The 23226-nt window shown below is 40.6% G+C and overlaps 1 protein-coding gene and 1 long non-coding RNA gene across 6 annotated transcripts in view; one reads left to right on the top strand and one right to left on the bottom strand.

Annotated features, from left to right (window-relative positions):
- LOC132406857 (uncharacterized) overlaps positions 1 to 14944 on the top strand; it is a 37943-nt gene extending 22999 nt beyond the window's left edge. Inside the window, exons 3-4 of one of the 3 annotated variants that reach the window (XR_009516276.1) lie at positions 6296 to 6681; positions 9930 to 14944. This is a non-coding gene — a long non-coding RNA (uncharacterized LOC132406857). Of the gene's footprint in view, positions 1 to 6295; positions 8514 to 9929 lie in introns of those variants that run through there. The other 2 variants (XR_009516275.1, XR_009516277.1) reach the window with 2 other exon arrangements.
- An 849-nt stretch (positions 14945 to 15793) lies between these two features.
- Positions 15794 to 23226, bottom strand: part of LOC132406856 (neuropilin and tolloid-like protein 2) — a 50956-nt gene continuing 43523 nt past the window's right edge. For 2 of the 3 annotated variants that reach the window (XM_059992928.1, XM_059992927.1), the window contains exon 9: positions 15794 to 22725. In XM_059992928.1, coding sequence (XP_059848911.1) covers positions 22142 to 22725 — 584 coding nt within the window. In that variant the 3' untranslated portion in view covers positions 15794 to 22141. The remainder of the gene's footprint in view (positions 22726 to 23226) is intronic. The other variant, XM_059992926.1, reaches the window with a different exon arrangement.

Here is a 23226-nt window from a genome sequence, read left to right as displayed (position 1 = left end):
GACCACAGGGACACAGACAAATCTTTTATCTTTCTGCTGCTCTCAAGTTGACTATTGGAAGGCACGAAGAGATAATTCATTTCCATTTTACTCATTCTCCAGACGTACCCTTAAACCATGATTACATCTTCATAATCCTTGGATTAATTTTTCTTTTTGCACCATTCAGGGTTGGTTGACCCTATGCCAGAATAAGTACCTTCCTAGAGGTTCTGAGGAGCCTTCCCAAGGTTGCAAGATGCCTGCCCGAGTTTCCAAATGATCTGCAGGGCATGATATTGAGTCATCAGTTGAGTTGCTTCCTGATTCCTCAAAACCGGATTTGAACTCAATGGAGTTGTCTGGAGTGCCTTCAGAGTATGGAGATGTTCAGTAAGAGGAGGGCCACTACACTTCCCCCATGTAAGGACTACGATTGTGCAATCAGTTTACTACCTGGTACATGCCCTCCACAGGGAAATCTCTAGTCTTGCCAACTCACATGGGGCAAGCAATGGAGGATTGTATTAAGGAGGCTTTGACATTTGGGGTTATCCGACCGTCTACTGTGCCCGTGGAGCGGGATTCTTTTTCGTATCCAAGAAGGACAGCGAACTAAGACCACGTATTAATAAGAGATCTAAATAGAGCTTAATTAAGAACTGGTACTCACTTACTCTAATGAATATGCATTTGACTATTACAAAGAACCATGGTCTTCTCTAACTAGGCCTCCAGAATGCCTACAGCCTGACTCGGATTTGAGAGGGAGAAAAATGGAAGACAGCCTTCAACATTCCCACCAGACATTGTGAGTGCCTGGTGATGTCATTCAGTTAATTCTCCAACAGTCTTTCAGATCTTCATCAATGATGCACACTGGGGGATACCTAACCAGTTTGTGTTTATTTGGGCAATAAATTCAGTTGCTTCAGGAACATGTCCACCATGTACGGAGTGTTCTTGAACACCTGCTTGAGAACCAAATTTTTGTTAAACTTGAAAATAGTGAATTTCATATCGCTAAGGTTTCTTTTTTGGATTTGTCAATTCCAACTGGAACTTATAATGGACCCTGATAAGACCCAAGCGGTACAAAATTGGCCACAACCAACATCGGTCAAACAGCTCCAATGCTTTTTAGGGTTCACCAATTTCTGTTAGAATTTCATTCACAATTACAGTGCAATTGCAGCTCCACTTACTAACCTCTCTAAAAGATCTACCGGGCCTTTACATTGGACTCCAGAAACAGATGTTAAGAATGTGTTTACCGAGGCTGCTGTACTTGTTTCCCCTGATGCAGACCTACCTTTTGTAGTGGAGGTTGATGCGCAAACATTGGAGTAGGAGCTGTGCTATTTCAATGAACCACCTCAGATCTGAAGCTACATCCATGTGCTTTCTTCTCCAGATATCTCTCTCCCGCCCAGATGAATATGATGTTGGCAACGGAGTTGCTTGCTGTCAACTTGGCACTTGAAGAATGGAGGCAATGGCCAGAGGGAGTCAAACACCCCTTTTTTGGTTTGGACTGATCATAAGAACCTAGCTTATATCCAGGATGCCAAGAGACTGAACTCTCATCAGGCAAGCTGGTCATTGTTCTTCAATAGGTTCAAATTTATCATTACATACAGACCTGCTTCCAAGAATCGGAAACCGGACATGCTTTCTAGGCAGCTTGAAACACAGGTGAGGAGGAAGTCCCAGAGACCATTCTCCTCAATTCAAGGTTGGTGGCCCCATTAGATGGGGGATCGATTCCACAGTGTGGAAGGCCCAGTAACAACACGAGGCCGATCCTGGCAATGAGCCACTTGCTCATATCTTCACCTTTGAGGTCATCTGCGCCAAGGTATTGAATTGGGGGCATGGTCAGTCCTTGGGAGTTTCACGTACTCTGGAGTTTATAAAGAGGTGGATCTGGTGCCCAGGCGTGACCAAAGATGTCAAAAACTATGCTTGGTCATGCAATGTGAGTGCCCAGAATAAAGAACCCAGAGCAATGCCCAAGGGCCCTTATAGCCTCTACCTATTCCCACTCATCCCTGGGCACAGATTTCAATGGATTTTATCACTGGCCTTCCTCCATCCCAAGGGAATACTGTTGCTATGGTTGAGGTGGACCAGTTCTTGAAGGCCTGACACTTTGTTCCTCTCCCCACGCTACCCATGACGGCAGAGCCAGCCAAGCTAATGATGCAAAATATCTTCCAGGTTCAAGGCTTCTCCCAGGATATCATCTCAGACCGTGGCCTGTGATTCACTTCCAACTTCAAAATTCTGGAGAACCTTTTGTCTTCACAGCGGGGCAACTGTTTGTTTACCTTTAGGATTCCACCCACAAACCAGACAAAGTGTGAATCAGGATATAGAGAGATATCTAAGCTGCGTGTTCTTGCAGTATCCATCCTATCTTTCATGACTCTCGCCTCAAGCCTGTACTTTCCAGTACCTTACACCCTGCTCCCAAGGCTCCTGCCCCTCCTTGTTTTGTCAATGGACTGCAGGTTTACATAGTTAGGCAATTACTGGACTCTCGTTGTGTTTGTGGTAAAATACAATATCTCATAAACTCAAGAAGATCTGCAGATGCTGGAAGTCCAAAGCAACACACACAAGATGCCAGAGAAACTCAGCAGGCCAGGCTGTATTTATGGAAAAGAATAACCAGTCAACATCTCAGGCTAAGACCCTTCATCGGGACTGGAAAAGAAAAGGAGAAGTTAAAACAAGAATGTGGGGGGAGGGGAGGAAGAAACTCAAGGTGATAGGTGAAACCAGGAGGGGGGAGGTAAAGAACTGGGAAGTTGATTGGTGAAAGAGGTACAGGGCTAGAGAGGGGGAGTCTGATAGGAGATATTGAAGACCATGGAAGAAAGGGAAGGGGGAAGAGCAGCAGAAGGAGGTGATTGGCAGATAAGGAGATAAGGTGAGAGAGGGAGACAGGAAAGAGGAATGGTGGGGGGGAGGGGGATGTTAAAAAAATCAATATTCATTCCATCAGGTTGGAGGCTACCCAGATGGAATATAAGCTGTTGCTCCTCCAACACAACAGTAGAGGAGGCCATAGACTGACGTATCTGAATGGGAATGGGAGCAGGAAGTAGAATTGAAATGGGTGGCCACAGGGAAATCCCACTTTATTTGGCAGACGGTGCTTGGCGAAGAAGGACAAGGACAGCAGGCACTTTGGAATACCATCTGCAGATTCCTCTCCCTGTTGGACAGCATCCAGACTTGGAAGCATATTTTTGGTCCTTTATGTTTATTGGGTCAAATTCCTGGAACACTTTACGGAACAGAAATGTTGGAGTACCTTTGCCAGAAGAGCAGCTGTGGTTCAAGTAGGTGACTCACCACAACATTCTCAGGAGCAATAAGTGTTGACCTTGCTATTAGTGTTTAAGTCACCCAAAAATTAATTTAAAAAGTATATATGTATTTATTTATTTTGGAAATGAGGCAAAGCTCCAATTCCCAACCAAGATATGAAATGAAACAAAACCTTCAAAATATAATTTAAAGGAAACAATTATAAATGCATATGAAATGGGTGATATTTCATACACATGAATAAAAAAATCTGCAAGCAGTATAAAGACAACTGTCAAAATTCTATGCATTTGTTTTTCAAAGAATATTCAGAGAATCAAGGAAGTGTTCAATGCATGCAGAGGTACTCTTTTTTGTCACCTTTTTGCAGAATTAATCAAATTGCTTGCTTCTGCTTCAACTGTTTACCTTAAAAGATCTAATATTAGTTACTTTAACCACTCCCAGTGGAGAAGCATTCCCCAGTCGATCCTTGCCTTTTCTTCCCGCCTCTCACCTCACTTTGTAACAATTTAAAATTTATGATCCCCTTTTCAGTGATTCATCATCTTAAAAAAGTCTCTCTTCATCATCCTGTTGATAATTTAAACCCCCCATTAATCCTTGTCTATACATTTACTGCTTGAATGGAAATAGACAAAGTGTCTTACATTTCACGCCAATGGCATTCTCATATTGGACAGTTTTGATTACTTACTATTCTTTATTGACATTAGTGCAGGAAGGCTAAGAAGTATTTTAACTAACCATTAACATGTCTTTAATTTGAAATATGTCATTTGTTAGAATGAGTTTATTTGCCAGTGATAACTATATTGATACAATGTTCCTGTAGCAGCATCCATCATCAAGGACCCCACCACCCAGGCTGTGCTCTCTTCTCACTGCGGTCATCGGATGGAGGTACAGGACCAGCCTTAGGTCCTACAGCACCGAGTTTAGGAACAGTTATTATATCCTTCTACCATCAGGCCCTGAATCAGCATGGATGATCGCTTACCTCACTTACCTCAGCCTGAATCACTTACCTCAACACTGAACTGATTCCACAACCTGTGGACTCACTTTCAAAGACTCTCCAGCTCATGTTCTCAGTCGTATTTATTTATTTATTATTTGTATTTTTGTGTTTCCTCAGTTTTTCTTCTTTTGCACATTGGTTGTCAGTCTTTATTTGTGTGTAATTTTCATTGATTCTATTGCATTTCTCTGTTTTGCTGTGAATGCCTGCAAGGAAATGAATCTCAGGGTAGCATACTGTGACATAAGTCTGTTGATGATAAATTTACTTTGATAAATTTACATTTATGTTTCCTAACAACTATAGATAACATATATACTCAGTAGATAATCACTTAGTTACTGTATGTTATAAGGAAAAATGTTAAATATCTATGATGCTACAGTAAAACTGCTAATCTCAGAATCAAGATTACTATCACTGACATATTTCATAAAGTTTGTTATTTTGCGGTAGCAAATAAGTTTAAATCTTAATGGGATGGTTGTAAATAAATACCTGGCAAAATAAATGCATGCACAAATTGCACAATCCAAAAAGCAAATTTTTGAAAAGAACAACTGACTGAAATTGCCACTTCACACTAGGGAAGGTAATGTAAATAGGGTTATTTGAGCACATGTAATTTGGATTTGAAATTGCAAAAGTGGAATAATGAAACAGGATCAGATGAACCACAAAGAAACATAAAGCAGTGAAAGATAAATCAGTGTTTGTAATATTGTAACAGCTGCAATGAAGAAGCTAAAAGCATTTCGATTGTTATTAATTTCTTGTGACCAGAGACACACCGTAACCGTTCCCTTTGGTTGTTACGTGGTATGTAAGCTTCCAGTCTGTCAAGACATAGAAATTGCAGGAGTTCTGACATAAATTTTGATTAGGTTAATGCTTTTATCTGGTTTGAAGCTCCTCAAGTCAAAGCCATGAAGGTGTCAGGCTACTTTAATTAGCGATACAGCTCGGGGTAGGCCCTTCCGGCCCAATGGGCCATGTTGCCCCAGCAACCCCACAGTTCTGATTAAACCTAACCTAACCTAACCACAGGAGAATTTACAATGACCAATTAACCTACCCAGTATGTCTTTGGACTGTGGGAGGAAACCAGAGGATCCAGAGAAAACCCATGCATTCCACGGGAAGGACTCCTTGCAGAATGGTACTAGAATTGAACTCCGAATCTGGAATACCCTCAGCTGTAATAGCAAAGTTCTAACTGCTACGCTACCATGTAGGACTTGTTTACAGTTTCACGCTAAATAGTCATTTCTAAAATTTTATCTGTAAAATGTTTGGCAAAAATACAGTTTTAAAATATATGCCTTCCCAATGGTCTCACCCTAAGTTAATGGTCCTGACAATGAACTATGCTTGAGATTATGTAACATTTCCATTCTTAATTGGATTTGACCAGAAGAAAGGGAGAACATGTATGCAAAGATTCATAAAATGGAAGTCCACCATGTTAGAAGCTGAAACCATTCAACATTAAATATTATGAATTTGAAGTTTAGATATTTGGTGGGCGGGTGTTTGAAATGAATATCAACCATGGAAGGCGAGGGATTGGTGGCAGTTTTGTTCAGATATTTGTTTTCCATTCCTGTTTATTTCCATCTTTTAGCCATATACAAGGGGTCATGGGATTTTGACATTAATATAATATATACACTGTGCATTCAGTGTAACGTATGCATACAGTGCATAATTTTTGATAATAATTGAAAGGAAGTGTTTGGATATTTTCATTATTCCTCTGTGCCATTTAAAATGATAACCACATGGTGTCACCAGAACACTGTTACTGTATTTGCTGAAATGTATACATGCAGCTAATGCAGCACTGTGCGGCCAATCAGAAAATAGACAACTAACAATGTGTTTCTCTTCCGACGCCTTGTGTGGAATAAAGAGACAGTAAATCTGGTACTAATGCCTGTAATCCTTTATTCCCAGTTGAAGGAAGGTCAGCGAGCCCCTGGTAGGCAAATGAAATGTTGCAAAGAAAGACATCAAAATCAGCCTGAAGAAATTCAACATCACATCTAAAAACTGAGAAGACATTACACTCCATAGATACACCTGGAGGAAATCTGCTCAAGCCCGAGCTTTGCTACTGGAGATTGACCTCTGCTGTGCTGCAGAGAACAAGTGGCAGCTCCAAATACAGGGACTGAATAACTAAAAGACCCAATCACTAACCACAGCCACACACTGTTGCCCACACTGTACCAGAATATATGGGTCCCTGATCAGCCTCTGCACCCACCTGAGGACTCACCTATAGACAACTCCTTAGGAGAACATCGTACTTGACTTGAGTGATGGCACTACCTCAAAAGGTGATTTGAGTATTACAAAATTTACCAAATTAACATCTGGGAAAAGTCTGTGAATACTCTCATTTTGCTCACCAAAGTGTTGCTAATGAATCTTTAAAGAAAAATCTGCAGCTGGAGCGTCACCTATAAAAAGTAAAGAATTTTCTCAAGATTGGATCTGAGTAACATAGGGATAGTTTTGAACATATCACACCAGATGGAAAAAAAAAAGTGATTTGTGAAGAGGACTCAATTTTTCTCCCTATTAATTTTGAGAAAGGGACAGGAGAATGAGGTTCCTTGGGACTGAAAAGTGTGGGATGAAGAACATACTGCACAGGTTGTGACCAAGAAATTTAAGCACGTGACACTGGTATTTTCAACATAAGCTGCCGTTTCCAGTTCTTTCTGGAATATCAACAGAGGTTGCATGAGTGATGTTTTTTTCCAGGCATGCGCATGTTGGCTTAATCCTAATGCAATCATAATAAAATTCAATCATATTTTTCCAATGGTTACCGATTGCTGGCCATTCACAAACCAGATTGATCTTCATAACACTCTGGAAACTGCTCATTCTGAAACCCGCTACGTGACACTTTTAACGAGTACATTGTCATGATAGAAATTAGCAAGTACTTAAATTGGGCATCTGTGAGGTGATACCACATTTTAGGGCTTTGGACATGAATTCAGAGTGTGGTTTTATCAAATGTTCTTTATAGCTCACGTCTTTCCTCAGAATCAGTAATCTCTTGTGGGCAATTCTGCATTAGGTTGAGGTTGAAATGTGATTGATAACGGTTAATGCACAGGGTTACAGATGCTTGGGTCACCTTGCGAAATAATATTACCTCCTTTTTTCTCTGAAGAGAACATTTTGTATTTATAAGTAAAACAAATGTGTAAGTACATCTAGGTGTTATATCACAATTGTTATTGTATGCCCATATATAATCAAATGTACATATGAATATGAATTAATAAATTAGCAGAGGAACACTTCTCAGCCTCTCAGGCCCTGATACTCCATTTAATAACAATTTAATATCTAACCTGACTGCAACCCCAACTCTGCATTCCTGTCTATCAATAGTAACCTTTCACTCTCCTGTTTATCAAATATTTCTCTACAAGCATAAGGATATTTATGGACTACTTCGACCATTCTTTAAAGAAGAGAATTCCAGAGAGTTAATACGTTCCTGTGTCTGGCATGCTAATTTACCATACTGGGCAAATCGATGAGTGTATAATTCTCATATTTGCTCCACACTTTCTCTTTTCCTTAAAATTCCGCTATATTCCAAATTGCCCTTCCTAAAACATTGAAGTAGATCTGCTTGCGTAACGTGTATGCTCTAATTAAATGATTAATCTCTGCCGGTGGCACAATTCTCTATGAAGTCTAAAAACAAGGCGCAGGCATTCTTCCCAATTTTATCAAAGAAAGGATAGCCCCTTGTAGTTGTTACTCTGATGTAAATTAGGAAAGTGAGTTTTGAACCTTCACGTCAAAAAGAAAAAGGGTACCAGCTCATGAATTTGTTATCTTTCTGTCGATTTTCAGGGAGGTTTTGTGAACATCCCATTAACTCCTCGGAATCCTTGGCCCATGATAGCTCAAGTTGGAGTATTGGGTGATTTTGAGTATCTCGTGTCTGTGCATCAGGGACACTCAGAAGCCTAGTGTAAGCAGCAGCATTGCATAAAATTCAAACTAAATTTATTATCAAAGCACATATATGTCACCATAATAAAACCCTGAGATTCGTTTTCTTATGGGCATTCACAGTAAATTCAAGAAGCACAATAGAATCAGCGAAAGACGGCATCCAACAGGACGGACAAACAACCCACATGCAAAAGACAACAAACTGTGCAAATGCAAAAAGAAAAATAACAATATAATAAATAAATATCAAGAACATGAAATGAAGAATTGTTAGTGAGTCCATAGGTGTGGGAACAGTTCAATAATGCAGTAAGTGAAGTTGAATGAAATTCTCCCCTCTGATTCAAGAGCTTGAAGGCTAGGAGTAATAATTATTCCTTAACTTGAAGGTGTGGGACCTAAGACTCATGTACCTTCTTCCTGGTGGCAGTAGTGGGAAGAGAGCATGGCCTGAATGGTCTTAGGTGGATGATGGATGCTGCTTTCCTGGGACAATGCTCCATATAGAAGTGCTCAATGGTGGGAGGGCTTTACCAGTGATGGACTGGGCTGTATCCACTACTTTTTGTAGGTTTTTCTGTTCAAGGGCATAGGTGTTTCCAGTCCAGGTGAAGATGCAACCAGTCAGTGTTCTCTCCACCACACAGCAATAGAAATTAGTCAAAGTTTTAAATGACACGCTGAATCTAAGAAAGTAGATGTGTTGCCATGCTTTCTTTGTAATGGTGCTTACATACTGGACCCAGTCCCAAAGAGGTGGGTATTCTCACGATGCATCAACTGCCATTTGTCTCTCAGCCAGCAACATGAAGAAGGAATAATTTGCTATCACCATTTTGCCATTTGTTGGATTTCGTGTGGAAAAATTAGCTGCAACATTTCCTACACTGCATTAGTGATCACATTTTAAATATATTTAATTAACTGTAAAGCACTTTGGAATATCCAGAGATTACAGAAAATTTAAGCACCACAAATTTCAACAAATAACAAGGCGCTGATGGCATGTTAATCTTTCTTTGTAATGTTGGCCAAGGAACAGATATCAGCTGTGATAGTGCAAGGACGCCCAATCTCTTTGAATTGTGCCATAGGATCTTTTATATTCACTTCAGACAGCAGACGTGGCCTCCAGCTGACCATTTATCTATTAGGACACCAGTCAAGTACTTCTTTATCAATGTATGAATGCAAACCTTTTATTCTTTAAAATAGAAGTTTTTCATGAAGATGTCAGAAATCTGCTTATTTATTCAGATATGAGTATGTATTAAGTGTTGTTCACAGGCATGTAATATAAAAATTGATAATTGTTGGGCCAAGTCTCTATATCTACAGAGCAAACTATTTGATTACATTACCAGCTGTTAATTTGTTAATAAATTGGTATAACCATCACTTCTAAAAAATCAAAATAAACTTTATTCGTAATAAATAGTAAACGGTGCAATGCCTTTTTGCTCTTTATGTTCATAGTCAATGTTTTCAGTCCTCTTCTATTGCATTCCTACACATCAATAGCACTGCTGCCACTCCAGGGTGGTGTCCTACTACAATACCTCACCCAACATGGTCTCTCTCTCTCTCTCTCCAGTGGTGGAAGAACTCCTATACCTCCTCCCTGCGGGCAGCAATGAGAAGAGGATATGTCTTGAGTGATGGAGGTCAACCTTTTGAGGCATTGCCTTTTGAAGATGTCCTGGATCCTGGGGAGGCTAGTGCCCATGATGGAGCTGGCTGAGTTTATAACTTTCTGCAGCTTTTCCCGATCTTGTGCAGTGGCCCCTCCCTATCAGAGGGTGATGCAACCAGTTAGAGTGCTCTGCACGATAACCTAGAAATTTGCAAGTGTCTTTGGTGACATTGCAATACTCTTCAAACTCCTAATGAAATATAGCCGCTGTTGTGTCTTCTTTGTAATTGCATCAATATGTTGGGCCCAGGATAGATATTGACACCCAGGAATTTGAAACTGCTCACCTTTTCCACTTCTGATTCATTGATGAGAACTGATGTGCATTCCTTCGACTACCCCTTCCTGAAGTCTACAATAAATTCCTTAGTCTTAATGATGTTGAATACAAGGTTGTTGCTGCAATTACACTCATCCAGCTGATCTGTCTTGCTCCTGTATGTCTTCTTGTCACCATCTGAAATTCTGCCAACAATAGTTGTGTTGTTGGCATATTTATAGATGGCATTTGAGGTGTGCTGACCCACACAATCACACAATTTTGGGTGTTGAGTGAGTAGAGCAGTGAGATAAGCATGCATCCTTGAGATGCACTAGTACTGATTTTCAGCGAGGAGGAGATGTTATTTCCAATCCACACAGACTGACAAGGATCTAGTTGCAGAAAGAGGTCCAGAGGCCCATGTTTTGGAGCTTGCGGATGAGAACTGAGGATATGATTGTCGCTCTTTTAAAGCATGTGGGAGCCTGCGACTGCAGCAATGAGAGATTGAACATGTCCTTGAACAGTCCTGACAGTTGGTTGGCAGAGTTTTCAAAGCCCTAACAGGTAGACCATCAGGTCCTGACACCTTGCGAAGGTTGACCCTCTTGGAAGGCATTCTGATGTCGGCCTCTGGGACAGAGATCACAGGGTCACCAGTGCTGCAGGGATCCTTGAAGCTGTAGTTTAATTCTCCCATTGAAAATTAGCATAAAAAGCATTGAGTTCATCTGGGAGTGAAGCGTCACAGCCATTCATGATGGTATATTTCACTTGTAGGAAGTAATGGCCTGCAAACCCTGCCAAAGCTGACATACATCCATGATGCACCATCAATAACTCACTCTGAGACGTAAAGGCGAGATATCGGCTTTTATTGACTGGAAGAAGGAACCAGCAGTGAGTGACCACCATACTACATCCTGGAGACTGAGAGGCCGGGCCCAGGCTCTGATCGCCTTTATACAGGGGTCTGTGGGAGGAGCCACAGGAGCAGTCAGCAGGGGGCGTGTCCAGACAGGCACACGTAGTTCACCACAATCCAATTCCGTCTCTAACCTCATAAGAATTGTTTTTTTTTCCACCCTTAAGCTAGCCTTTTGTAAGTCGTACCCAGAATTCTTGTTTAGTTCTAGATCATCATCTTGATTGCCACAGATCTAGCCCGCAGCAGACAACAGATCTCCTGGTTTGTCCATGGCTTTTTGTTTTGTGTATGTCTGGTATGTTCTCAAAAGCACGCACTCATCTATACAGGTCTTGGTGAAATCAATGACAACTGTAGCATATTCATTCAGATTTGAAGACAAATCCTTGAATATTTTCCAGTCCACTGAGTGAAAACAGTGCTGTAGGCTCTCCTCTGCCTCCCTTGACCAACCTTGGCCCTCATCACTGGTGCCGTTGGTTTTCAGTCTCTGCCTATACACTGGGAGTAGAGTATAACCAGGTGAGTGGACTTTCCAAAGGGTGGCTGTGGGATGGCACAGTAAACATTCTTCATTGCTGGACAACAGTCGTCAAGCGTGTTGGCTTTGGTTCCACAGATGGGATGTTGCTGGTCATTGTTCAGAAACTTCTTCAAGATGGCCCGGTTGAAATCTCCTGCAATGACAGGGAAAGGCATCAGCGTGTGCAGTTCCGTGCTTGCAGATTACGTTGCTCAGCACCTGCAGTGCCGGACTGATCTTGGCCTGAGATGAAATGAACACCACTACCAGGATGATGGCAGAAAACTTCCTCAGCAGATGAAGTGGAAAGCATTTGACTGCTAGGTGGTTCAGGTCGGATAAGACAGAATCATGATGAATTAATCGTAAAGCATGCTCCACCTCCTCTGTGTTTAAAAGATTGAGCAGTCCTGTCTTTGCAGAGAATGCTGTAGCCGTTGGGCTGCATTGTTGCACCCAAAATTACTGCTGTGAGCTATGTCCCTGATGTCCGTCTTGTACAACTCTGAGGTCTTCAATTTTATTTGCCAGCCAGACAGTCAGGAGTGGAAATCTAAAGCTTCTTTGTTTCAATTGTACTTGTAGATTGGAGTGGCAGCTCTGCTTTCGTTTTCTTAAAGGGGAACTGCAATCGCCTCTCAAGTCTACAGTCCAAGGTTCATCGATTTTGACCATCAATAGAGTTTTTAAACATCTTAAAACAATGCAGCTTACTGAAGTACTAATGGCTGTGACTGGGATTTCAGCTGTGGTAATCTTAAACTGGAATACTTGATGATGCCCATCAGAGCTGCACACAGAGTTGCCACTTAGTGACATCGTCGTATTGAGAGGCTTCTTCCCCCAGCCTGGCCCCTCCCTCTCCAGTTGTTCAAAAGTTCAAAGTACATTTTATTATCAAAGTACATAAATTACACCATATACAACTCAGAGATTCATTTTTCCCTGTGTGCATACTCAGCAAATCTATAGAATAGTAACTCTAACAAGATCAATGAAAGATCAACTAAAGTGTAGAAGACAACAAACTGTGCAAATGCAGATATAGATAAATAGCAAGAATGTGAGATAAGAAGATAAAGAGTCCTTAAAGTGAGATCATTGGTTGTGGGGACATCTCAATGGATGGGCAAGTGAGTGTAGTTATTCCCTTTGTTCAAGAGCTTGATGGTTGCGGGATAGTAACTGTCTTGAACCTGGTGGTGTGAGCCCTGAGGCCCTTGTACCAAGAAAAGAGCATGGCCTGGGTGGTGAGCATCTCTGGTGATGGATGTCTCTTTCCTATGACAGCTCAATGCTTGGAAGGGCTTTACCTGTGGTCAGTAGTTGGAAGGGCTTTACCCATGATGTAGTGGGCCAAATCAACTACCTTTTGTTGGATTTTCCATTCAAAGGCATTGGTGTTTCCATACAAGGCCGCGATGCAATCAGTCAATACTGTCTCCACGGCACTTCTATAGAGGTTTCAGATATCATGCCAAATCTCCGCAGACTCCCAAGGCAGTAGAGATATGCTTTCATCACAATTGTACTTAGGTGCTGGGTCCAGAGCAGATCCTCTTAAATAGAATAACCCAGAAATTTGAAGTTGCTAACCGCTCTCCTGGGCTCAATGGCATTCAACAACAGCAACAATCCCCTCTGCATCTCTGATCGTCTAATGAGAACTGGCTCATGAACCTCTTGTTCCTTCTCTTGACTCTGCAATCAATTCCTTAGTCTTGCTGCCATTGTGTGAGTTTGTTGTTATGACACCACTCAGCCAAATTTTCAATCTTCCTCATGTATGCTGTTTCATCACCACCTTTGATTCAGCCCAAAGCAGTGATGTCATCTGCAAATTTGAATATGGCATTGGATCTGTGCTAAGCCACACAGTCATAGGTGTAAAGCAAGTAGAGCAGGAGGCTAGGCACACATTCCTGTGATGCACCTGTGCTGATGGAAATCGTAGAGGAGATGTTGTTGCCAATCCAAACTGCCTGGGGTCTACAAGTGAGGAAATCCAGGATCCAATCGCACAAGGAGCTATTGAGGCCAAGGTGTTGGAGTTTATTGATTAGTTTTGAGGGGATAATGATATTAAATACTGAGCTGATGTCAATAAAGAGCACACTTCAGGGCCAGAAAAACCCTAAATTAAAAAACCCTAAACCCTTTCTTCCCACTTTTGTGTTGGAATGTGATGGTCATGAAATCTTGGCCAACATTTCAATGGAATACTGCAGAAGTGCTGCACCGTCAGACCTACACCTGTTGGATGAAATGTGAAATCTGCGCATTTGGAAGGAGAAGTGTAAAGAAAAGATGAGTTTTTTTGTGTGTGCTTGTGAGCTTTCAATCAACAGTATCAAAAGCAGAGTGTTTGTACATTCAGAGCGTTACTGTTTGTGAGAGCTTGGGATGCATATATTAGACACCCATCTGTCTGCAAAACAGTTGTTCTACTTCAAAAGATAATTCAATGTCTCTGAAGTACTTTAAGGATATCTAGGAAGCTGAGAGGCTGCATATAAGTGTAGGTAGTGCTTCTTGACTCAGATTTCTTTAAATAAATGCATAGTTATGTGGAGCACATAATTTAGTAATTTTGAGCTTATGTTGTTTATTTCCTTTGCAGTGCTCTGTTGAGGAGAATATGATTTTGATTTTTAGCTGATATTGCAAGGTCATATGTTTAGTATATAAAACATTAAATAAGTAAAAGGAATTAGGGAGACGTAGAAGTGACGGAAACATTTGTGATTATTGACTTCCTCCTTTATAATCCTCTGGAGTTCTAGATTGGCAATGAAAAATGCACCTAAATTAGGCAATTAATATTAATTTGTCAACTGAAGGTATTACTTGGCACTGTGGATGAGACTAAAGCAAAATGCTGAATACAGGCTTCAGTACCTATTATTCCTACTCTGGATAAATGAGCTTCTTATATTCAAATAATTCATATTCAGCACATTTCACTATTTTTACTTATCTTCCATAGGCTTGGGATAATTACCTGCTGTAACAGGATGCATTTTAAAGACTAAAAATCACTTATCAAATCTATCAATAAAATTAACAAACATGTCATTTTTGGGAAAGCAGAGAGGAGTGGATGAAATCTGAAGAGTACACTCAATTTTCTGCCGATCTGACAGCTCAAAAATGATATTGATTATACCTTGCAAAGATTTCTGTTGCATAAATACATGCTGTGTAATTTCCTTTGTTTCTCTTCCAGGTTCACCTTGATGCCCTAGCAGGAGATCCAGCAATCTAAGAATTTATTAAACAAAGAAATAAACAAAGAAGATAATGCTAATGGTTAAAATGCTAAGGAGGCATTTTAAATTTCTGTAACATCACTCACTCTTCACAAAATATAGCAATATATTTGAAGTTTGTGTTATTGATAGCACTTGAGTTGTTACTATTTTTCACATTGACAGCAATTATTACAGGATATAGACTTTACTGACATCCGGAATAAGAAACTGGGTAAGGAAATGAAATGCCAGAGTATAAAGAAAACATAGTTGAGATTAGATACTAAGTATAATAGGAAATGATATTTTCCTGTCTGAGGCCTTTGCTGATGCCTTATAGCCTCTTCACACTCTGAAAACTCCTGTTAGGCTTAGATCATAAGGAGCAGAACTAGAACACTCGGACCCCTGTCGTTCTATCAATGCTGCTGTACTATCCCTCTCAATCCTGTTCTCCTACCTTCTCTCCATAAGCTTTGATGCCCTTACTCATCAAGAACTTGTCAACTTCCACTTTAACTATGCTCAGTCACTTGGCCTGCGTGGCCATCTGTTATAATGGATTCCCCAGATTCACCACTCTCTGGCTAAAGGAGTTTCTTCTCATCTCTGTTCTAAATGGATACCCCTGCATTCTGAGCCTGTGCCCTCTGGTCCTAGCCTTGCCCACTATAGGAAAGGGGCAAGTCTCCATGTCTACTCTAGAGATTCCCCCCCCCCCCAGATTCATCTAGATAATTCTCATGAATCTCCTCTGGACCCTCTCCAATGCCTGCAAGTCTTTTCTTAGATAAGGGGCCCAAAACTGCTGACAATACTTCATATGCAGCCAAACCATTGCCTCATAAAGCCTTAGCATTATATCCTTGCTTTTATATTCTAGTCCTCTTGAAATGAATGCTAACATTGCATTTGCTTTCCTTACCACCAACTCAACTTGCAAGTCAACCTTTAGGAAATCCTGCACAAAGTCTCCCAAGTCCCTTTGCACCACTGAATTCTGAATTTTCTCCCTGTTTAGATAATAATCTAATCCTTTATTCTTTCTACCAAAATGCATGGCCATACAATTCCTCACAATGTATTCCACCTGACCCTTCTTTGCTCATTCTCCTAATCCGCCTAAACCCTTCTGCAGACACCCTGCTTCCCCAACACTAACTGTACCTCTGCCTTTATTTGTATTGTCTGCAAACTTGACTACAAAGCCTGTCAGTTCCATCATCAAAATCATTGACATGTAACATGCAAAGAAGCAGTCCAAACACCAACACCTGCCAAGCACCACTAGTTACTGACAGTCAACCAGAAAAAACCTCCTTTATTCCCATTCTGCCCAACTTGTATCCATGCTATATCTTTACTGTAATACCACAGGCTCTTATCTTGTAGAGCAGTCTAATGTGTGGCACCTTGTCAAAGGCCTTCTGAAAACCCAAGCAAACAGTATTCACTGACTCTTCTCAGTATATTCTGCCTGTTATTTTCTCTAAGTTTCAGCATGGGTCCTCACCCTGGGGTGTATTGTGCCACCATAGGGAAACTCAAATCCAGCACTGCCTATCTCATACACAAATAATATTAATGACAACCCCTTTTCCCTTCTTTAGTCATTATTTTCCAATGCTGCATGGTTATTTGCAGTGTGTCAAAAAAACCCTAGGAAAGTTAGAATACAAAAGGAGGCCATTTGGTCCTTTGTGTCTATGTTGGTAGACAAAGATTTGGCCAACTTAACTCCAGTTGTTTGGTCCTGAGCTCTGCAGGTCATTGCTCTTTAAGTACCATTTAGATACCCTTTAAATGTGATGTGTGTTTCTGCCTCTACCATTCTTTCACCACAGTGAATTCCAGATCTCTACCATCCTCTGAGTGAAATAATATTTCTCCAGCTCTGCTCTAATCCTTCCAACAATTAATTAAACTGACACGTCTTAGTTTTTTTGCTAAGCCAAGTATTCCTTGTTACTCTATCCAGGCCCCTTTAATTTGGCACATAGAAATATCCACTTCAGCCTTAATTTTCTCTAAGAACACAACCCCAGCTTATCTTATCTTTCTTTACAGTCACAATTTTCCATTCCTGACAATATTCTTTAGATTTTCACTGCAGCCTTTCCAGTGATTCACATTCTTCTTGTAATATATTGCCCAGAACTGCATGCAATGCTCAAGCTGTGATTTGGTTATTATTGTACACAGTTCTGGCATAACCCCTTGCTCTTACATCTTATACCTCAGCTAATAAAGGAAAATTTATCAGTCTTCACTACACTTGACACTTCCACCTTCACCTTGCCAAAGACTATGATCTATCTGGAGGCAAAAGTCCAGAGAATATATTATTTGCTTTCTTGCAATCTCTTCCTGCTCAAAAAGGGGATTTTCAAATTATTCACTAATGGGCAATGCTTGAGATACTCATCAGGTCTAGAAATATCAGTGAACATGAATGCAGAGTTGACATTTGAAGTTGATAACCTTTCATCAGAATGCTTTAAATTCCCTCCAAGTTTACATACAAATGAGTATTAGGCTTTCTAATTTTGAGTGACAAGTTGCCAAATTTCTAGAAAAGCAGGTGCAGTGCCATTTTGCATTCGGTACATTTTTTGATATACAGGGAAAAATCTGATCCATAATACACACAGTCCAGCAAACTATGCCAGCATTTGCAACTTCCTCAGCTTCTGTTTCAAATTCTTCCAAATACAAAGTGGGAATGGTTGACAGGGATCATATAGACAATAGACAATAGGTGCAGAAGTAGACCATTCGGCCCCTCGAGTCTGCACCGCCATTCTGAGATCATGGCTGATCATTCACTATCAATACCCAGTCCCTGCCTTGTCCCCATATCCCTTGATTCCCCTATCCATCAGATATCTATCCAGCTCCTACTTGAAAGCATCCAGAGAATTGGCCTCCACCATCTTCCGAGGCAGTGCATTCCACACCTCCACAACTCTCTGGGAGAAGAAGCTCTTCCTCAACTCTGTTTTAAATAACTGACCTCTTATTCTCAATCCATGCCCTCTGGTACTGGACTCTCCCAACATCTGGAACATATTTCCTGCCTCAATCCTATCAAATCCTTTAATTATCTTAAACGTTTCAATCAGATCCCCCCTCAATCTCCTCAATTCCAGCGTGTACAAGCCCAATCTCTCCACGTAAGACAGCCCTGCCATCCCAGGAATCAACCTAGTGAATCTACGCTGCACTTCCTCAATTGCCAGAATGTCCTTCCTTAAACCTGGAGACCAAAACTGTACACAATATTCCAGGTGTGGTCTCACCAGGGCCCTGTACAAATGCAAAAGAACATCCTTGCTCTTGTATTCAATTCCCCTTGTAACAAAGGCCAACATTCCATTTGCCCTCTTCACTGCCTGTTGCACTTGCTCATTCACCTTCATTGACTGGTGAACTAGGACTCCTAGGTCTCTTTGCATTTCTCCCTTACCTAACTCGACACCGTTCAGACAATACTCTGCCCTCTTGTTCCAGCTTCCAAAGTGGATAACTTCACATTTATTCATATTGAATGACATCTGCCAAGTAGTACCAAGTAGTAGTATATCCTTGTAGTACTTCAGTGAATTCTCACCGGCAGTTAATAATGAATCTGTTAGCCAATTTTAAGTGTTAGTGGGCTATTGTCTATTAACTACAGCTCAGCTCTTAACATAATCATTCCCACAGATCTGATCAAAATGCTCCAAAGCCTGGGTCTCAGTACCCCCTTCTGCAACTGGATCCTTGACTTCCTCAATGGTAGGCCACAGTCTGTGCAAATCGGAAATAACGTCTCCATCTCGCTGACAATCAACACTGGTGCACCTCAAGGATGTGTGCTTAGCCCACTGCTCTACTGTCTCTACGTCCGTGACTGTGTGGCTAGACACAGCTCAAATGCCATTTATAAATTTGCTGATGACTATGTTGGCAGAATTTCAGATGGTGATGAGGAGGTGTACAGGAGTAAGATAGATCAGCTGGATGAGTGGTGTGACAGTAACAGCCCTGCACTCAACATCAATAAGACCAAAGAATTGATTGTGGACTTCAGAAAGGGTAAGATGAGGGAACACACGCCAGTCTTCATTGAGGGATCAAAAGTGGAAAGAGTGAGCAATTTCAAGTTCCTGGGTGTCGGCATTCTGGGTCCAACATATCCAAGCAGTTATAAAGAAGGCACGACAGCGGCTATACTTCATTAGGTGTTTGAGGAAATTTGGTGTGCCACCAAAGACACTTGCAAACTTCTACAGATATACTGTGAAGAACGTTCTAACTGCCTGCTGGTATGAGGGGACCACTGCACAGGATTGAAGCACCATAAGCTGAGGAAAGTGGTGAACTCAGTCAGCTCTGTCATGGGCACTAGCCTCCCCGGCATCCAGGACATCTCCAAGGAGCAATGCCTCAAAAAGGTGACATCCATCACCCAGGACATTGCTGCTATCAGGGAGGCTGAAGACACACACTCAATGATTCAGGAACAGTTTCTTCCCCACTGCTATCAGATTTCTGAATGGACACTGAACTACCTCACTACTACTTTATTTTTATTTTTACACTGCTTATTTAATTTAACTTTTTAAATATATATATAGAGAGAGCAATTTACAGTTTTTATTATTATGTATTGCAATGTACTGCTGATGCATAACAAGTTTCATGTCATATGCCAGTGATATTAATCCTGATTCTGATTCTGTTCACAAAGCTGTGAGCATGGGCTGCAGACCCCTGCTGCTGCACCATGGCCGAACGTTCTTTAATCTCCCTTGCTTTACGGTACCGGCACTGGCATCAATTAAAGCAGTGTTAGGATCCTGTCATCCTGAAAAGGCAAATAGTGCGCCACTCCTATGGAGTTATTAATATTCACACAAGGCTGGCCCTCAGTACTGCACTTTCTGTGCAAATCAAATGGGAATGATTGGATGCTTTGGAGGTTCTGGATTCAAGATATGGGGAATGCTAGAGCCCAAGGAAATGGTTTAAAGTTCAAAATAATTTATTATCAAAGTACATATATGTCACCATATAAGACCCTGAGATTCATTTTTTGCAAGGATTCATCATGCTGTACAGAGAGGTGATCCCATGCTTTAAAGTTAACTACATGAAAATGATACACGATGCTTTGCATTTTCCTTCCTCGATCTTTTATAGCCATTGCTCCAAATGGCTTCATTCATATCTAAAATAAGTATCAGGTCACAAGTTATCCTGTGGTGAATTCATCCTTTGTCCTACCCATGTTGCTTTGAACTCGAGCTTGGAGAACCTCCCAAAGTAGCCGTCTGTTGATTCAGGTGTCTTTGTAGAGTTTGCGTGCTCCCCCTCTGACTGCATGACTTAACCCTCCAGTGCTCACGTCGCAAGATTTGCTGGTAGTTAGGTTAATTGTCCACTGTAGACGATTATGGGCAAATATGAGAAAGCATGTTACAGGGAAATAAGCAGCATAATGAGATTGATAAAATTGTGCTTAGGGCCAGTATAGACTCAATGGATCAAATGGTCTGCCTCTGTGTTGTAGAGATAATCAAAACATAATGATAAGTAATAATTCAAGATAGTACCAGGATTCTGTGCAGATGATTTTTGTATATTTTCATATAAAATAAGAGGCCACTCAGTCCATTGAGCCAATACTGGCTCTTAGTGCATTCCAATCTGTCTTATTCTGCCATTTATTGCCCCATAACCTATTCTCTCTCACTTGTCCATCAATTCCCTCTAATTCCATGGCCACCAACTCACACTAGGGATTATTTTCAGTAGCTTGTAAACCGAGCAACCACCGCTCCCAGAGAAATCCTTGCAGTAATGGATCAAATGTGCAAATTCAATATAGACAAGACCTGAGGTCAGGATCGAATCCAGATCCCTAACTGAAGCACCACTCTGCCGCCTGTTGTGCCCCTGAGCCACAAATGTGTGGAAGAATATTCAAAGGGAGGTGAAATGAGAAAAATGGCAACCAAATGCCATGGCAGAACATATCCTCCAATCTTGATATTTGAGTGAGTGGAGCTCTTAATTTAGCCATTCTGGGCAAAGCATCGATCTTCGCCAGGTTCTCAGAACAAAGTTTAAAAGTGGTCCTATTCTGTCTCCAGCGGCTATTCTCCAATCATCTAGAATCAGAACTTGATTGTTCCCACTGTTTCTCCCTGCAAGAACTTTTAGATTGTTCACAGAAGATTTAAGGTATTTACAACCCAGAGGGTGAGGTTACTGTTCAAGTTTAAATTGATAACCCAGTGAGGTGCACCAGACCCAAGCCGTGATAGGATCATGTCCTTCCCCCTGCCTTGTTACTCACACAAGTATCTGGGACTTCTGATTGATCACTTATTTTTACCACTTAGATTAACATTTCACTTTCTCTCCAGCCATCGCTTGGGTACCACAGAGCTTTTAAAATATATCTCTTCTTTATCACAATAAGGTCAAAGAAGTGGAATTTTTAAATGTTAAACAAAAGTGTTAAATATTTACATGAAAATGGATAACTATGTTGTCAATAGTATACACAGAGAAATAATTTTACATTTGAACAAGCTTTTTTATTTGAACTGGTACTGACACAATTCCGTGAGTTCGCTAACGATAACTTTATTCACGTGGATTAAATGATCTAAATAATCTGATTAACTTGTTAAAAAACTAGCCATTACAAAGAGATTATGTTGCCATTCAAGACCATAGACTAGCAAGATCAAAATTTTATTCTTTCCTTTTAAGTAAAAAAGGTTATTTTAAAGGAATTTTGATGTTAATGTAATGCTGTTTGCATACTTAAGTTGAAAAACTTCTCTCCAGTGAACTGGAGCAATTAATGGGCTAACAGCAGGAGATCAAAGAATTAAACCTTTAGCTTATTTACAGTAAGTAATTATAAACCAGCAATACAACATTAACAAGCTTCAGAACACAATTATAATTCTGATATTTAGAATTGTTCTTGACAGTTCATCTCACAGAAAGTCAATAAGAGTTAGGTGAGGATAATCCCTCTTCTGCGGACTGATACTCAGGGTATATTAAAATATCAAAGTGACAGAGCAGCAGTTTCAAGAGACAAGCAAACCAAACCAAAGTGCTCAGTAATGACACGGCAGTTCCATTTTAAAAGTCAATGGACATCGAACGCTGGACAGTGTCATTTCTGCCACGCACGTAAATCTCAGATGGAATCTCCTCCATCACTCTGTCTTCTATGACTCGCTCTGGACTATCCTGTGAGTGCTTTAAAGTGTAGCAGCTTTTCTTGAAGGTGCTGTTAAATGTTTTCATTGGCTGTGGCTGCGAGAAATCATTCCGAAATGGAAGATCCATTGTGCTTAAATTAGTCCTGCTTTGTTTGATGCTCGGTGGCTGTGAGCCGCAGTGGTGGTCGTGAATGCACCTGGAGGCACTGGAGGAGGAGCGCCTCAGTTTATGATAGTTCTCAAAGTCCTCGGATAAATCAGCTAAATCTGCCGTTATTTCTTTGTCTCTCAGGGAAAAGAGTTCATAATGAGGGGGATCGAATACTTCTTGAAATCCTGATTTGTTTATTGTCGTTTTGCGAGCTAAAACCTTTTTGCGAGGTTGTTTGACTTGGACCAGCACCGAAATGACAAGAAGAACTAGAACAATTCCTGATGAAATGCCAATGACTGTTCCATGAGTCTTGGTGATCTGGTGAAAGAGGCCAGGTGTCTTCTTTTCTGTGAAGTACAAGTATCCCAAGGTGAAAACATCAGTAACCTAGACATATTCAAGCTTGTACCATATTAAAGAAAAATAAATCATCTTGAAAAAAATTAGACAACCGTTCTTGCCTTAACTACAGCTCAGCATATGAATCACATAATTGCTAGTAACAATCGTATCTCTTGACTATAAAAGAAATCTTGGCTTCCACTTTCCCAGTTATTTTAAAATGAATCTGTTATCAAAATCTCAAAGCTTCATATGAATTCTGATGAGTTTATAAGCTAGACTGACCTCACATAATTGTTCCATTTCAATGCGATGTTCCAATTTTCTACAATGATATCACTGCTATCTTCTAATTTACTTAATTTACAATTCTATTGTAAATTGTGATTTGAAAATATGTGGATTTACATCTCTTTGAGGATATAATATTGAAGTAAAGTGTCCACTTATATGTGCAAACCTTTAATTACATCAGGAATATTCAGTAAATTCCCCAATTTGAAGCT

Source organism: Hypanus sabinus, chromosome 17 (genome assembly GCF_030144855.1).
Source record: "Hypanus sabinus isolate sHypSab1 chromosome 17, sHypSab1.hap1, whole genome shotgun sequence".
Lineage (NCBI taxonomy): Eukaryota > Metazoa > Chordata > Chondrichthyes > Myliobatiformes > Dasyatidae > Hypanus > Hypanus sabinus.
This window is presented reverse-complemented; position numbering and strand designations above follow the sequence as displayed.